Source organism: Giraffa tippelskirchi, chromosome 4 (genome assembly GCF_054371585.1).
Source record: "Giraffa tippelskirchi isolate mGirTip1 chromosome 4, T2T-mGirTip1v1.2.pri, whole genome shotgun sequence".
Lineage (NCBI taxonomy): Eukaryota > Metazoa > Chordata > Mammalia > Artiodactyla > Giraffidae > Giraffa > Giraffa tippelskirchi.
In genome coordinates this window covers 54,674,649-54,691,373 of record NC_137278.1, presented here as the reverse complement: position 1 = coordinate 54,691,373, position 16,725 = coordinate 54,674,649, and the positions used below count along the sequence as shown (strand labels likewise).

Sequence of the window (16,725 nt, the reverse complement as noted above, 5' to 3'; positions counted from 1 at the left end):
AAGGCCCAGCGCTGAGCTGAGAATGATGACTGTCCAGTCCTACTTGGACACTTCCAGCTTCTTACATCAGTTAACTCAGCCTCTGGGATTCACTTTATGCTACTCAGATTAGTGTACATGGACGTGATTTTTGTCTTAATCATATTAGGGAAAGAGGAATGTCTTGTTAAATACCAAATATTTTAAACATTAAATATTTAAATAATTTTTGATATTTAAATAAGTATTAAATTTAGTTTTTTAATAAAATAAAGGTAGTTCCCTACCTCAGATGCAAAGTAAATTTCTAATGTTAATGGATTAAAATAAAACCATAAGTGAAAAATACAGAAGAATATCTGTCAAGTTCTTAAGGTGAAGAAGAACTTTCCAGGTGCATAGGATGAGATGGAATTCTTCTCCCCCTGCCCCCACCATACCCCAGCCCCAGCAAGCCAGGGCTGCCCTGTCATTCAAGGTTAAAAAAGTGCCGCCTCCGAGGGGGCTGATGACCCCAGTTATGCATGAGTAGACATGCTCTGGCACTGTAGCCTGCCATGCCCAGGCAAGGTGGGGGCAATAGGTCAAAGGCAATAGGTCAAAGTAGAATTCTCAAAGGGGTAAACTGCTGACATAGAAACAAAAATCGTTAAGTATGTATGTTGAAAATCACTTTGACTGCTAACGTCACTTTCTAATATCCTGTCTCTTTTTATTTCCTCTCTTCAGAAACTCTACCTGTTGCTCCGGGGCTCCTGTTTAAACTGTCACATGCTGACCTGCCCCCGGGCTGTGGTTCACCTCTTACTCTGCCAGCTGAGAGTCCTGGAAGTTGGGGCCCTGCAAGCAGTGTATGAGCTGGAGAGAATTCTCTACAGGGTAGGTGATGTGACTGTCCTGGTAATCAGACAAGCCAGAGCAGCGGGCACAAGAGCTGTTTCTGTATGAATAGTCCTCTAAGAATAGTCACCAGGGGCTTCCCTGGTGGTCCATTGGTAATGCAGGGTTCAATCCCTGGTCTGGAAAGATTCCACAAACCTTGGAACAACTAAGCCTGTGAGCCACAACTACTGAACCCACACTCTAGAGCCTGAGCTCTGCAATAAGAGAAGCCACTGCAATGAGAAGCCCCAAGCACTGCAACTAGAGAGGAGCCCCCACTCGCTGCAACTAGAGAAAGCACATGCCCAGTGACTAAGACCCAATGCAGCCAAAAAGAAAGGTCACAGAATGCTGGAGCTTGAAGTCTTGTGATTGGGTACAAATAACTAGGCTTAAAAACAAGAAGCTATAAGAGTAATTAAAGAAATGTTCATGAAAACAACAAACAAATACAATTTTACCCATCAGTGAGCTTCCCCCCTCCAAACCCAGGATCCAACAAAAGTTCATGCATTGCTTTGGATGGTTATATCTCTTTGTTCTGCTTTAACGTAAGATATTTTAATATAGGGAATTCCTTTGCTTGACAATGACTTTTTTGAAGCCATAAGACTAGTTGTCTTGTGGACTTCTCACATTCTGGATTTGTCCGATTATTTCCTCATGAGATTCACATTTCGGTAAGATTATACCTACCTGATGTAGGATCCTTTGTATTGCATTATTTTAGAAGGCACCTGCTGTCCAGTTGTTCTGCTACTCGTAATGCTGGGTTTGGTGATTTGGGGTGGATGGTGACCACCAGATCTCTATGTTGTAAAGAGACATTCTCTTCGTGACTAATAATAACCTGGTGGTATTATAAATATCTTATTCATGATTAATAATTAATAACCTGGTAAAAAGTGAAAGTGTCAGTCACTCAGTTGTGTCTGACTCTTTGCAACCTCACTGACTAGCCCACCAGGCTTCTCTGTCCATGGATTCTCCAGGCAAGAATACTGGAGTGGGTTGCCATTTCCTTCTCCAAGGGATCTTCCCAACCCAGGATTGAATCCAAGTCTCCTACGTTGCAGGCTGATTCTTTACCGTCTAAGTGACCAGGGATGACCTGGTGTCATTATAAATATCTTATGTAAAATTCATTTCCAGTTGGTAGATCAAAATATTACTCACTTTTGTATGAAATAACCTGGTGAAAGGATCTCATCAGTTCTAATACTTTATTTGTAGATTTTTTTCAGATTTTTGACACACTCATATTACCTGTGAATAATAGCAATTTTATTTCTTTTCAGCCTTTATATGTTTCATTTCTTGTTCAGACCTTATTAGGTGCCTAGGATCTACATGCCTTTGTTCAAGGGGCAGCACACATCCTTGTCTTGCTTCTTGTTACAAAGCGAAACCATTCACCTTTCCTCTTCCCCTTCCCTTTTCTGAATAATTCAATCTTAATGACATTAGGTGGGCAGAGCAGGTAGGTTTCCTCACAGAGATGTGACCTGGTGTGGGTTTTCAGAGCCCAAACGAGGTGAGAGAAGCATTCAAAACAAGACCATATCTGTGTGTGCATATAGCTAAAAAAATAATCTCAGATCAGATTTGTCCAAGAGAGACCTTGTGTGAGAGAGAGAGAAGGGTTTTCTTAAACCTTTACTCAGATTAAATTGTACTTTTTTAGGAAACCCAGGTGGCCCTAGTGGTAAAAAAAAAACCCACCTGCCAGTGGACGAGACCTGAGATGTGGGTTCTATCCTGGGCCTGGAAAATCCCTCGAGAAAGAAATGGCAACCCACTCCAGTATTCTTGCCTGGGAAATCCCTTGGACAGAGGAGCCTGGCGGGCTATGGTCCATAGGGTTGCACAGAGTCGGACACGACTGAAACGATTTATCATGCAGGAATTTGTCCATTTTGTCTAAAGTGTCAAATCTATTGGCATAAAATTATTTGGGATGCCCGCTACCTTAAAATATTTTGGGGTGAAGTATACACACAGAAATGCATTAACTATACCCACAGTCTAACAAAGAGTTATAAAGTAACCATCACTGGTATGAGCGCCTTCAACATCAAACTATAGTCCTTATTTCCAGAAACTTCTTCTCTTTCATCTCCTGATGTGCTTATTTTTGACAGTTTGTCATTGTACTTGCTTCCCTGGTGGCTCAGTGGTAAAGAATCTGCCTGCCAATATAGGAGATGTGGTTTCAATCCCTGGGTCAGGAAGGTCTCCTGGGGAAGGAAATGGCAACTCACTGCAGCATTCTTGCCTGGGAAATCCCATGGACAGAGAAGTCTGATGGGCTACGGTCCAAAGGGTCACATAGAGTCTCACACAACTTAGCAACTAAGCAACAACACTACTTAGCAAATTCTTTGTAGGAATGATTTGAGGTCTAGGATGCTACCCCCTTTCTCCAGAGAGGCTTCTTATTGCTTCTGTCCTGTGCTTGGTGACCTGGGATCATCAGAGTCCACAGTCAAGGCTGAAGACTCCCTGGACTGCAGGCCGTGGGAATCCAGGTGTTCTGTTCCAGGGCTCATCTAGTTCTCAAGGACACAGCCCTTCAGGTCCCCAGCTTCCTGTGTTTGTGGGATGGAATGTGGCAGGAAGATACCTTGTTTGATTCCTGTCCTTTCACTATCTGTAGGCTTTGATTTCTGTCCCATTCATCATTTAAGACCTTCAGGATGAAAAGTTCAAAATTACTGGATTGTAAAATGTTTCTGAGGCCACGCTGCCATGTTGTACAGCTCCAGGGAGCATCCCACATCTGTCAGCATCTTCCCTGGAGGGACATAGCTATGCTGAAGGCTGCCCCTGCTCAGAGCAGCCTTGGCCCCTGGGCTCTTTGACCTGAATCCCCATTTTCCCTTCATTATGGCCTGGTTATCCCTTACAGTTCTGACAACTCTTCAGAACTTTACATTTTTAAAAATATTTTATCCTGTTTTGTTTTTTTTTTAACTCTTTCATTTGGTCTTAATAATCTGTGTGCTGTGCTGTGCTTAGTCACTCAGTCATGTCTGACACTTTGCAACCTCATGGACTGTAGGCTGCCAGACTGCTCCAGGCAAGAATACTGTAGTAGGTTGCAATGCCTTCCTCCAGGGGATCTTCCCAACCCAGGGGTTGCACCCAGCTCTCCAGCATCACAAGCAGATTCTTTACCGTTTGAGCCACCAGGGAAGCCTTAATAATCTAGCCCACTACCATTGGAAGATGAATAGTCTCATTTATATATATTTGTTTATTTATTTATTTGGTCATGCTGGGTCTTCGGTGTGGCAGGTGGGATCTTCAGTCTTCGTTGCAACGTGTGAACTCTTGGTTGTGGTATGTGGGATCTAGTTCCCTGACCAGGGATCAAACCTGGGCCCCCTGCATTGGGAACTTGGAGTCTTAGCCACAGGACCACCAGGGAAGTCCCAGGACATTCTCAGTTTTGATTTGATTTGATTTTTTTTGAAAGCCAGCCACGTGGCCAAACTGTTTTGAAAAGGCACCACAGCAGCCAAGGAGCACCAAGCTCCTTTCTCTCCCCTCAGATAAAGCTCTCCCCCACTTGGAGAGGCTGCCCCTGGTGCTGCTCGTCATGCACTTGCTTTACTTTGATCACATGGTTTTTCTCTTGTTTTTCAGTTTCTGGAAGAAAACGCTAATCCTACTGCCTGTGAAATTCAGGAAGAGCTAGAACAATATACAGTCAAAATCCTGCAGAACAACCTCCCGGGATCCCAGGGTGCACAAGTGAGTTATCCCATCTTTCTGTTCCCTAAACACTTGGTTTCTAGCATAATTATCACAGTTCCCGCTACGCTGTCTTTGACTTATCCCTTGGCTCAGACGATAAAGAATCCCCCTGCCATGCAGGAAATCCAGGTTTGATCCCTGAATCGGAAAGATCCCCTGGAGCAGGAAATGGCAACCCACTCCAGTATTCTTGCCTGGAGAATCCCATGGACAGAAAAGCCTTGCGGGCTACAGTCCATAACATTGCAAAGAGTCAAACGCTTTTTTTTTTTTTTTTTGCTTCCCAAAGCAGACCTGGGTCAGCTTTGAATCCCAGCTCTGCCTCTTGTGAAGCCTGTGACCGTGTAAGTTACATAACTGTCCCTAAGCCACTCATTCCTCATCTTTGATGCCTGCCTGTAGAACTGAGGTGAAGGTTAGAAGAAATTGGGTGCTTTGGGTACAGTGTCCAGTGAGGTTCTGGCTTACTTCTCACTTGGAGAATGAGGCCCATGTCCTGTTCTTGTTTCTGTCTCCAATGCTAAGTAACCACTGCCTCCGCATTCCCCCATAGCATCTGTGTAAGTGTTAATTTGTTCAGTGAATGCATGGTGTAGGTAATCAACCTGCAGGGCTAATCTTGAGATCTGGTTCACCTAATGCCCAAGTTTCACACCAGAGATTATGACTTAATTGATCTGGGTTGGGGCCCCACGGCAGGGTACAAAAGCCCCCCGGGTGGGTCTTGTTTGCAGAACTAGCTCCAAACCACTAGTGTTGCTTAACTGTGGATGTGCCTTCCCTCAGAGCCCTGAGGTCCATCCAGGGGAGATAGCAGCTGCTGTCTCAGGTTTGATCTAAAATTAAAGTAGCATTTATTGATCCTTGCTGTCTTCCAAGCCTACCACTGCCTTCATGATCTTTTCATCTTAGTAACAGCTTGGTAAGTTTCCCCTATTATGAATGAGGAAACTTAAAGAAAGAAGTTGCTTAGTGATTGGCAGTGTTTGGTTATGTTAGGGTTTTGTGGAGAATTGTAAGAAATGGGGTGGCTTCCTCTGATTTTTCAATAAAAGGTGAATACAAAATGTATACCTACTAGATTCTCTTCAGGATCACACTCAGGTTTTTTAACATTTTTTAACAGGTGAAAAATGTCTGTGAGAGCAGGGGCAAACTCATATCTGTCTTCTGGAAGGTACATATGACCCCCAAGAGATGTCCCCACTGCAAGTGAGTCCTAGTTGCTTCCCCTCTGATTTTTTTTTTTTTTTTTTTATGGATGTATAGTTGATTTACTGTTTTGTGTTAATTTCTGCTATATAGCAAAGTTATTTGGTTGTATACATATACATGTATCCTTTTTCATATTTTTTCATTATGGTTTATTGTAGGATATTGAATATCATTCTCTGTGCTGTTTGTCCATCCTATACATAATAGTTTGCATCTGCTAATCCCAAATTCCCAATTCTTCCCTTACCTACCTGCCCTCTCCCTTGGCAACCACAGGTCTCTTCTCTAAATCTGAGTCTATTTTTTGTTTCCTAGATATGTTCATTTGTATCATATCTTAGATTTTACATTGTTGTGGTTTTTTTTTTCTCTCTCTCCTCACAACTGTCCTCGTGTCTAGAACTGGGCGGTCAGTGGTCCGAAAGGAGCACAATAGCAAACTGACCATCACGTATCCAGCCATGGTGCACAGGAGAGCTGACCAGGACGCTGAACCCCAGGGTAAGCAGGCCCTGGGAGGCCCTCAGTGTGTTTTTCACATGTGACCATCAGGCGTGTCCCAAGGCTTGGGGATCCCTGGTCCTCTGCACCATATGCTTCCTGGCTGCGTGTTTGTGGTGGGCCAGCAGATGGTGGGTGTCCGAGGTCTTAAGACTGGCAGGCATCCCGGTGCATGCTCAGTCCTGGCCACTAGTGTAGAACCACTAGGCTACAGTGAAAGGCAGTGCCCCACAGGCTGAATGAGGCACCTCTTGCCACAGATGGTCAGTGTTCTGAAAGATTTTTGAGGAAGAAGTTAAGAAATTTACTTGGTAAATAGTTCAAACCATTTTGTTGTCAAACAAGTGTGGATATATTTTGAACTAAAATGTAGATGAGGGAAAATTTTCTTTGGTGGTCCAGTGGTTAAGAATCTACCTTCCAATGCAGAGGACACTTGTTCCATCCCTGGTCCAGGAGATAAGATCCCACATGCCTCTGGGCAACTCAGCCCGCGTGCCTCAACCATAAAGCCCGTGCACCACAACAAAGACCTAGCTCAGCCCAAATAGAAAATATATATATTTAAAAATAAAAACTGTAGGTGAATTTTAAAGAAAAACTGTGAGCATCTAAAGAACATTAGCACCTCCTGCAGGCTGCTCCAAGCTGTCCTCTCAGATCCCTGAAGTAGAGTGTCTCCCCCTCAGCTCTGCCCTTCCCTTAGAGGGGTACCTGGGAAGAAACTTGAGAGAGTTAGTACTGCTTTTTCATTTTTGTAGTTTTAAGTTTGTTTAACAAGGCTTTCTGGTTTTTCTTCTGAAGTAGTGAAGATCAAATAAGATTTTCCGTTTGAAATATTGAGCCCAGTACTTGCTATGTTGAATATGCTATGTAGATATTGGCCATTCATTTTTGATTATAATGCAGTCAGTGTACCAGGGCAGAAAAAGCATCACCTGTTTTGGACACCTTGTACCTGCGTGCATACCAGGTCGCCTCAGTTCTCAACCCCATGGACTGTAGCTTACCAGACTCAGGCTCCTCTGTCCACGGGATTCTCTAGGCAAGAATACTGGAGTTGGTTGCCATGCCCTCTTCCAGGGGATCTTCCCAACCCAGGGATCGAACCTAAGTCTCTTGCATCTCCTGCATTGGCAGGTGTATTCTTTACCACTGATCCACCAGGGAAGCCCTTTCAACACATGAATCTTGAGGAAATATAAACATTTAGACCATAGTATAGCAAACTTGTTTATTACTTTAAAATAAATCAGTCTTCTATTTTAGACTAATTTTTAGATGTATAGAAGAATTTCAGACATGCTGCAGAAATTCCTATGTACTTTTTACTTAGTTTGCCCTGATGAAACATCTTAGATCACCATGACACGTTTATCAAAACTAAGAAATTAACATTGGTATACTACCGTTAAATGACCTGCAAACTTTATTTGAATGTCACCAGTTTATCCAGTGTATGCCTGGTTGCTAAGTCATGTCTGACTCTTTGTGACCCCATGGATTGTAACCTGCATTGGCAGGTGGATTCTTTACCTTCTGAGCCATTGGGAAGCTCAGTTTATCCAGTAATGTCCTCCTTATGTTCCAGGATCCAGTCCAGGATACTACTCTGCATTTAGAAAGTCTGTATAATGCTTAACCATTAACAGACACAAGGATGGATTTTCCTACGCTATACATAGCCCTTAAAACAATTTTTGAGGTTGGAAACTGCTACTCTAGACTTCAGGGCACTTTAGGGAATATTCATTGGTTGAGAAGAAGGATGGTCAGAATTCTGGAGGATAATTATTTGGGGCAAATATCTAACAGTTAGGCAGCCTTTAAGCGCCTTTGCCAAACCAATTCTTTGGAATACTGTCACTGCAACTATGAGAATATGATGGTGCCAACCAAAATCCTGTGCATCAAAAGCAAGTCAGCAGTGGTCTTGGATGGTTTTCAGATTGGATTGGTAGTATTTAGCAGGCATTTACTTGTTGGGCGCTCAGCCTTATGCCCAGGAACATCCTATGGCTGAGCCCAGTGCCAAGCTAGGGACCTGACCTTGTGGCCTCCATTTTCAGGGAATGCTGTGGGTGAGGCAGGTCAGTTACTCCAGGGAGAGGTGATGCAGAGGCAGATAAGCATTTGGACAAACGATCTGGCCACGTCCCTGGTATCTAATGGGGCCATGCAGTCAGGCCTGTGGCTCAGTGGTCCCCACGTACTCCTGATCTCACTAGGAGTGTTGTTAGCTTGTGAAATTCACACAGGACCAGTGTGCTATTCAAGCCCCATTATGCCTGCTAGCGTTTTCAAGTGAGACCTCTTACAGCCATGGTGCTTCGCCCACCATGATCCAATCTTCCCCACTGTTTGACTTCCCAACCTTTTTTTTCTTTCATTCAGGAGCTCTTAGAGCTAAACTGAATACATGTTACAGCTGTTCTGAAGTCCTATTGAAGCTGATTTCTTTTTTTTTAAACAAGGTCAGCAGATAGTATTTTTTTCTTAATATTCATTTTCATTCATTTATTTGGCTGTGCCAGTTCTTAGTTGCGGCATGCAAACTCTTGGCTGTGGCATGTGGGATCTAGTTCCCTGACTAGGGATGGAACCCGGGCCCCCAGCATTGGGAGCACGGAGTCTTAGCCACTGGACCACCAGGGAAGTCCCTGAGGCAAATAGCATTTTTGCAGGCTCAAAAAGTGCCTGGTTAGAAAGGGTGCAGTCCATGTGAGGAGGTGGCATTCTGCAAGTCTCTTCTGACTCAAACCCAGTGAGTGAATGATCTCCATCTGCCTTAACAGGGGTTAAACTGTTCTGGGGCCACTTCCTGCACTAGCAGCTCTGAGTCAGGAGCTGAAGAGAGCTACCAGATGCCGCTCATCTTCCTCAGCTCATCAAGCCAGATTAGTGAGAAAGAAGTTTCCAGAAATGCCCACAAAATTGTCCTTTAGGTTAATGGGGTCTTTTCTCGCCACTGAACACCCATAGCTTCCTATGTCTGGTTTATCCCCAAAGATCAGAGCTTCTTTCCATTGCATTCCCCACACTTCGTTCAATTGCATTAACTGGTTGAAATGTTTTGCTTTTATAGGAATCAAAATTTTAAATGCGTTAACTCTTGACCTAGCAATTCTGCTTTTATGATCTTATCCTAAGAATTATGCGTGCCCACAGTATTAAGTAGTTTTGAATTGGAAATAGCTTAAATGCCTGTTAGTAGAGACTAATGAAATAAATTATGGTACATCTTATTAATTGTTTTCTAAGTCACAGATTTCTCTAAAAACTTTCCATGATGTATCTTCTACAGTTGGTAAAGAAACCAAGTAGAGAATTAGAGGTGAATGAAGCTGGCTTTTACAAATATAGAAAACAGCAGAAGAGTAGGGTTTTTAAATATAGATTATCTTATAGTATTTTGAACATGTGTATTTAAGCCAGTGAAAACTTAGTATCTGCTGGGTCCTAGATGCAGTTAATTGTTAGGAACACAGACAAGACACAATGTCTACCCTGATAAGTGCATTAAAAAAAAATATTGAGCGATTTTGTGGGGAGAGGTGGGGTGCTGAGCCACAAGGCTTGTGGGATCTTAGTTCCTTGACCAAAGATCAAAGCCAGGCCCTCGGCAGTGAGAGCACTGAGTCCTAGTCACTAGACTGGCAGGAAATTTCCCAAGCAGTGTATAATTTCAACGAATGTGTTCCAAAAGAGGTTGATAGTTTTGACAGGAGGGGATACTCACCACTATACTAAGGCTGAAGTTGATAGTTTCGAACCTAGAGGTCACGTTACTCACTTTCTTAATCATCTAAATGCTTGGGACCACACCTCCTGAATATGACTTACTCTGGGAGTGGCTGATTAAAGAGTATCCCAGAGAGATCTTGCTTAATCTGAGAAATCAAGATCCATCTACTTACCACCAGCATGATAGTTATATGAAGAAACAATATACATTTACCCATAACAATGTTCATCTTCATTTATCCATAATTCTCCTGCTGTGAACCTTTCTGGAAAAAGCCATGTGCATAAAGCTATTTATCACAGTGTGACTTACAATAGTAAAAAAAAATTGAGGTCAGCTCAGATGTTCAACGGAGAAGGCAATGGCAACCCACTCCAGTACCCTTGCCTGAAAATCCCACAGATGGAGGAGCTGGTGGGCTGCAGTCCATGGGGTCGCGAAGAGTCGGACATGACTGAGCAACTTCACTTTCACTTTTCACTTTCATGCAATGGAGAAGGAAATGGCAACCCACTCCAGTGTTCTTGCCTGGAGAATCCCAGAGACGGCGGAGCCTGGTGGGCTGCCGTCTATGGGGTCGCACAGAGTCGGACACGACTGAAGCAACTTAGTAGCAGCAGCTGCGGCAGCAGCAGATGTCCAACTATTAGAGCGTGGTTAAGTCACTTACAAAACACCCTCTCAGGAATATCATGCTGGAATTAAAGATGATGTCGAGGGACTTCCATGGTGGCCCAGTGGTTAAGAATCCACCTTGCAGTGCAGGGGATGTAGGTTCAATCCCTGGTTGGGGCACTAAGATCCCATGTGCCACAAAGCAAGTAAGCCTGCGCCCTGCAACAGAAGATCCCATGTGCTGCGACTAAGTGACCTGATACAGCCAGATAAATAAAATAAAAATAATGGTGAGACAAAAGCTATAGGGCAACATGCAGAAATGCTAGTAAGATGACACTAAATGAGCAAAGTGGTACAAAGTAAATCCACACGTGAAATTATAATGATCTAAAACTGTATAAACCAAAGGACCAGAAAAGAATATATAAAAGTGGTCGTGGTGATAACAGGATGTAATTGTGGGTGATTTTTTTTTCCCTTTGGCTCTACCTTTCAGGTTTCATACCATAGTTGTTTGGTTTTCATTACTTTAGAAATTAGATTAAGGGGGAAAAAATCCACAGCAGAGAGTAGGTTGTCCTAGAGATTGACTTTTTTTTTTTTTTTTTTAATTTGTTTCTTTGGCTGCCTCAGATCTTAGTTGAAGCCTGTGGGATCTCATTCTCCTATCCAGGATCAAACCCAGGCCCCCTGCGTTGGGAGTGTGGAGCCTTAGCCACTGGACCACTAGGGAAGTCTCTAGAGATTGATTTTTTGGTCAGATTGCAGGCTTGGAGGAGTAGGGAAAGGAATTGATAAACCCCATTATGGAAAGAGTGTCTCTAATTGATTTACTGTGTTCAATTACCCTCTTGCACTCCAGGAATTGAGGAAGCTCAGATGGGAAAACGAGGATACCTGACACCTTCCAGTGCTCAAGAACATCTCATCACTCTTTGGAAAAATGAAGGTGCCGTACCAGCCTAAAGAAACAGCCCATTGACTTCCTGGACTCCTTTACCCTGCCTTTTTATTTTTTCAAAACTGTGATTCTTGTAGATCTCTCCTGAAACTGAGCCATAGATTTGGAGCAGGCTTCAGGGTACATTGTCATTGATGATTTATAGTGTGCGAAAAGTCTTTATTCCTTGAACTATGAACTTGATGATTACTGTAACTGAGCCTGATCATTAAATGATAGGTGTGGGTGAGCATCGCTTAATATCGTTTGACACATGCCTTGAAGGTACAGTGCAACTCACTTTATTTTTTAAAATGTATTTTATTTGCTTATTTATTTTTATTATTGTTTTTTAATATTATATTTTTATTTGTTTATTTTTTTCACTGCACCATGTGGCATGTGGGATTTTGGTTCCCTGACCAGGGGTGGAACCTGCACCCCTTTGCAGTAGAAGCACAGTCTTAACCACTGGACTGCCAGGCAATTCCTTCATTAGTTTTTATGAAGACACATGTGATCTTACTCTCCCTATTGTCCTATATTCTGGGTTTTTTGTAAAAAATTTTGTGGTCATCCTTCCATGCTCTTAACGTATAGGTTTAAGTGTTTTGTTTTGTTTTTTTATTTCAAACACAGGGTTCTTTCTGAATTACCTTTTTTTGGGACTAGAAGATGTTGGCATGGAGTCCAGGTTCAACCCCAGTATGTTCTTTCTGGATTTCTTGGTGGTACCACCCTCAAGGTAATACCCTTTCACTGGCTTTATTTCACCTGAAAAAGGTTTATGAAATAATTGAATAATGACCTCTGGAAGAGAAAGGAAGGGTCAAAGGTGCTGAAAAATAGAGCAGCAGTTCCACTCCCAGGTGGCAGGTGGCAGGAGGATTTTTCTTTTCATTTTTCCTGAGTGCAGGAGGAATATGGGTTTCTTTTGGAGCTTGGGGCGTGTGAGTAGGGATGGGTGAGAGGCTGAGGGAAGTGTTCACTGATTCCACATGTCCTCCTGCAGGTATCGCCCTGTCAGCCGCCTCGGGGACCAGATGTTCACCAACGGGCAGACGGTGAACCTGCAGGCTGTCATGAAGGACGTGGTTCTGATCCGAAAGCTTCTGGCACTGATGGCCCAAGAACAGGAGCTGCCAAGTGAGGTGGCAGCACCCACCACAGAAGAGGTTAGGAGCTGATGTCATAGTTCTAGCTTCCTACACTGTGGGTGCAGAATGCTCTGGGTCGTGGGAGATACTGGTTGGCAATTCTGTATGGTTGTGTGTGAGCCATGGGTTTGGGAGGACCGGGCAATGTCTGGGGGAAAGTGTGGGTCTGAGCATGACCCCAATGACCGTGCCCAGTGACCTTGATTGAGTTGCTTTGGTTTCTTTTTCTCATCTCCACAATAAAATGAGTGATCTGTGGAGAGGTTTTATCTGTGGTTTGGTCTGGGTCACCTGCTCTCACTGGCAGCTCTGGAAAGAACAGTCTATGGTCCTCAGGCTCTAAGCCTGTCCCTACTGGACTCTGGTACCAGAGACCCATGCCACCTAGCTCTGATTTTGGCTCATGAAGATCTCTAGCATCAAGGTCAGGAAGGCAGTCTTGGCATTTGGAGGAGTTTCCCAGAATAGGAGTCAGATTTGGGGCTCAGTTTTCTCCCCAATAAATGGTGGAGCTGAATTCCATTTTCATGTTTCAGGAAACATTTTCTGAATCCCTTTAGTGTGCTAGGTCTTCAGGGGGTATAAAGATGAGTTAGGCACTCAGGAAGTTTGTTGAGATTGCTGACATCCTTCCCAGCTCTAAGATGCTTTCTAGATGTAAATAGGAAAGACTGTCTCAGCCTTAAGTAGACCAGACAGGCTCCCAGGCTCCCTTCCCCGGGTGGGACGGGCCCATCACCAGGTGGCGCCACCGTCTGTCAGGGACACCCGTGCTTGGGTTACTCAGCCTTTCTGCTTGGATTTCTTTGGTTTTGCTTAAGTTTTCTGATCTGCCTGTGTAAATGTGCTTTTTTAAAAAAAAATGCTCACTATTAGAGATATCTGCCATCTGCAGGTCCTGGTCTAGTTTCAAAGAGATAGCCATAGGATTGCCACGTCCAGTAACCAGAGCTAAGGATTTCATGTTGATGTCTCTTGAAAGTAGGGTAGCCTTTGTCCAATAAAAAAAGCTAAATCTAGGCAGAAATGAGCAGCATCCTCTCAGATTCCTGAGGGCATTGCTGCCTGAAGTCTCAGTGCCCTCTTTCCATCTGATCAATAGCAAGAGTTGTTTCTTCCCATACTTGCTCCACAGCGGCCCTCTCAGGATTCATGAATGCCTGGGTGTGAATAGGCATGTGCCATTCCAGGCACTGAGGATATACCAGTGAGACTGGTCTCACCCATTTCACAAGTAGGCATGTGGCCCCGAGTCAGCTGATGTCTTCAGAAGTGAGTTAGTCTGACAGGGGTGCTGTCATCATACAGGGGGCCCTGGAAGGCTCCTTCAGCCAGAATAGAAACCACACCTGTCTTCTCTATAACTGAGAAGTCTTCTGTTCCTCAGGATTGAGGACAAGCCCACTTTATCGCCAGTGGGTTCCGTGACATTCTCCCTTACTGGATCCCCCTTCCATCAATGCTGACAGGTTTCTTCTCTCTTCTGACCCACTGGGTCGAGGAACCATCTGTCTCTCTCCTGTGTCATATATACCCAGCCCAATGGGGCAGGTCCAGGTGGCCAGACAGTCAGTAGGTGGTGCTCTCGGGCAGCTTATGGCCGCATATGTTGTCAGTGCACACAGACAAGATCAATTTATGAGCACTTGGGCCACAAATCTGTCAAGTTCAAAAGACACAAAGGGCAACTTCAGAGTTCATCATTTGTCAGAGCTGAAGTAAAAAAGAAAAGTGGAACCAGGCCTGACCTTCTTGAGGGCTTTCCATCACGCCCGTTTTTCTTGGTTGTGTCTTGGCAGGAAAAAGACCCTTCGATGGCTATGGACCGATCCTTTTTGAGTCAGCTTCCGGGGCAGTCCCTCACAGACAAACTTTATAACATTTGGATTCGCCTTCAGAGCCATGTCAATATTGTGTTTGACAGTGAGATGGACAAATTAATGATGGAAAAGTACCCCGGCATTAGACAGGTGAGCAGTAAGTTGGATCCCCATTGCTAGCCGAAGGGGTTAAATAATAAACATGTTTGTCTTAAGGAAGAAAATAATAACCATACTTGTTTTTTTTTTCCTAGCCAATGACTGTTTTATTTTAACCAATTGGCACTACCATAGTTTTGGTTTACTTTTTATTTTTATTTTATTGTTTTTTTAATGTAAAATATGAAAGATTTATTTCAACCGTATAAATTAATTGAAAGAGGGGTAAAAGAATATATTAATAAAAGATGGTCCTAACTGAAGAAGTGGATAAAACTAAAATTGCAGACCAAAAAACCCAAACATAATAAAGATGTACATAGTATTGGGTTGGCCAAAAAGTTTGTTTGGGTTTTTCCATACTTTTTCGCCAACCCATTACCATTATACAAGCTTGTGAATAATAGAAGTGTCATCTTTCATGCTTGTGCTCAATTGCTAAGTTGTGCCCACAATTAAATAAGGCATATATATTTTCTAGAGCCTCCCTGGTGGCTCAGTGGTAAAGAACCCGCCTGCCAGTGCAGGAGATGTGGGTTCAATCCCTGGGTTGGAAAGATCTCCTGGAGAAGGAAATGGCAACCCACTCCAGAATTCTTGGCTGGAGAATCCCATGGACAGAGGAGGCTGGTGGGCTGCAGTCCATTGGGTCACAAAAGAGTTGGACATGACTTAGCAACTAAAAAACAGCAACATATATTTTCTAACAACTTAATTTTTTTAAGTCTTGATTTTTTAATTTTTTTAATGATTTCTATGGACTTTTCCCCCCATAAAGATCCTCGAGAAGAAGGATGGTTTGTTCCGAAAGCACATGATGGGGAAGCGAGTAGACTACGCAGCCCGCTCGGTCATCTGCCCGGACATGTACATCAACACCAACGAAATTGGAATTCCCATGGTGTGTGCTGTTAGGTGGCAGAGGGGAGTGGCGAGGAGGGCTAGGGAGAAGGCGTGGGATCACGGTGGCTTGGGTGAGGACAGCATCTGCCTCTCCCCATATTGAGTCCTTAGAAGGGGACCCTGAGGCCATGGTGTGGCGTTGCTCTCATTCCCCACCAGGTCTCCAGACACCCTCCACCCACAAGGAAGACCCCTGCTCCTGGGCTACTAGGGTGCAGCCTATAGGGTGCATATCCCACCCGCCTCTCCTCCTCCTGCCCATCTTGGTCTAGTCGTTAAACCTTCCTAGTCAGATGGAATACATGACCGAGACAAGGAGGAGGAAGGGGGGCTTTCTGTCCCGTGTACTTGCCTGGCATCAGGAGTCAGGGCTGCGGAGGAAGGGAGAGAGCCCCAGGGAGCAGGCATCGCCCCTCCTCCCAGATCCTCGGGGGTAGGCAGCTTGCCCCGTCCACCCATTAGTGTTTCCTCAGGGAGCCAGTTTTCTTTTCTCACTTCCCCACCACTTGAGGCTGCAGTACTCATTAGCAACAGCTCCTTCATCGTCTTCCTCCTTAATGGGCCTTGAGGTCAGTAATAGAAGATGGTTTAATTCGCCCCATAGAGAGGCTCATTTCCTCGCATATGGCCCTGCTGCCACTCTCAGGGGAGGACTGGCAAGGAGCAGAGAGCAGAGCTTAAGTGTTGTGATGGCCTCCTGCGTGCTGCCTCCTTGTCCCTCAGGCACACGTGGGCTTCCTAGGCAAGGGCTCTTGTGTGAGGGGACAAGAGTCAGAGAATACCCTTTCCTGTGCCCACTGCCTCCTGGGCACCAGGGGTCTCTGCATCCGGAAGCTGGGTCAGGTGGCAGGGAAAAGCACTGGGAAGCCCATTGGTGACATTCCTGAGTCCTAGGCCCTGGGAGGAGAGGCCCGTGACCTGTTCATTGCTTTCTTTGGACAGAGGAGGACGGAGACCTCTGTTGGCTTTAGCCTCATGGTGCCTCCAGAGTCCCCAGCTTCGGGAGAGACCTTTAGTGTTGCTCCTCTTTCCACCTTCAGCGGTCTT

At 44.4% G+C, this 16,725-nt stretch overlaps 1 protein-coding gene across 7 annotated transcripts in view; it reads left to right on the top strand.

Moving 5' to 3' along the window:
• Positions 1-16,725, top strand: part of POLR1A (RNA polymerase I subunit A) — an 80,404-nt gene that overhangs the window by 7,604 nt on the left and 56,075 nt on the right. For all 7 annotated transcript variants that reach the window (XR_014082743.1, XR_014082742.1, XR_014082744.1 and 4 more), the window contains 9 exons: positions 709-858; positions 4,510-4,617; positions 5,747-5,832; positions 6,236-6,336; positions 11,562-11,648; positions 12,279-12,384; positions 12,652-12,814; positions 14,596-14,766; positions 15,554-15,676. Coding sequence is in view for 4 of the 7 variants with exons in the window: in XM_081592821.1 (XP_081448947.1) it covers positions 709-858; positions 4,510-4,617; positions 5,747-5,832; positions 6,236-6,336; positions 11,562-11,648; positions 12,279-12,384; positions 12,652-12,814; positions 14,596-14,766; positions 15,554-15,676 (1,095 nt within the window). In the remaining 3 variants the exon portion in view is untranslated. The remainder of the gene's footprint in view (positions 1-708; positions 859-4,509; positions 4,618-5,746; positions 5,833-6,235; positions 6,337-11,561; positions 11,649-12,278; positions 12,385-12,651; positions 12,815-14,595; positions 14,767-15,553; positions 15,677-16,725) is intronic.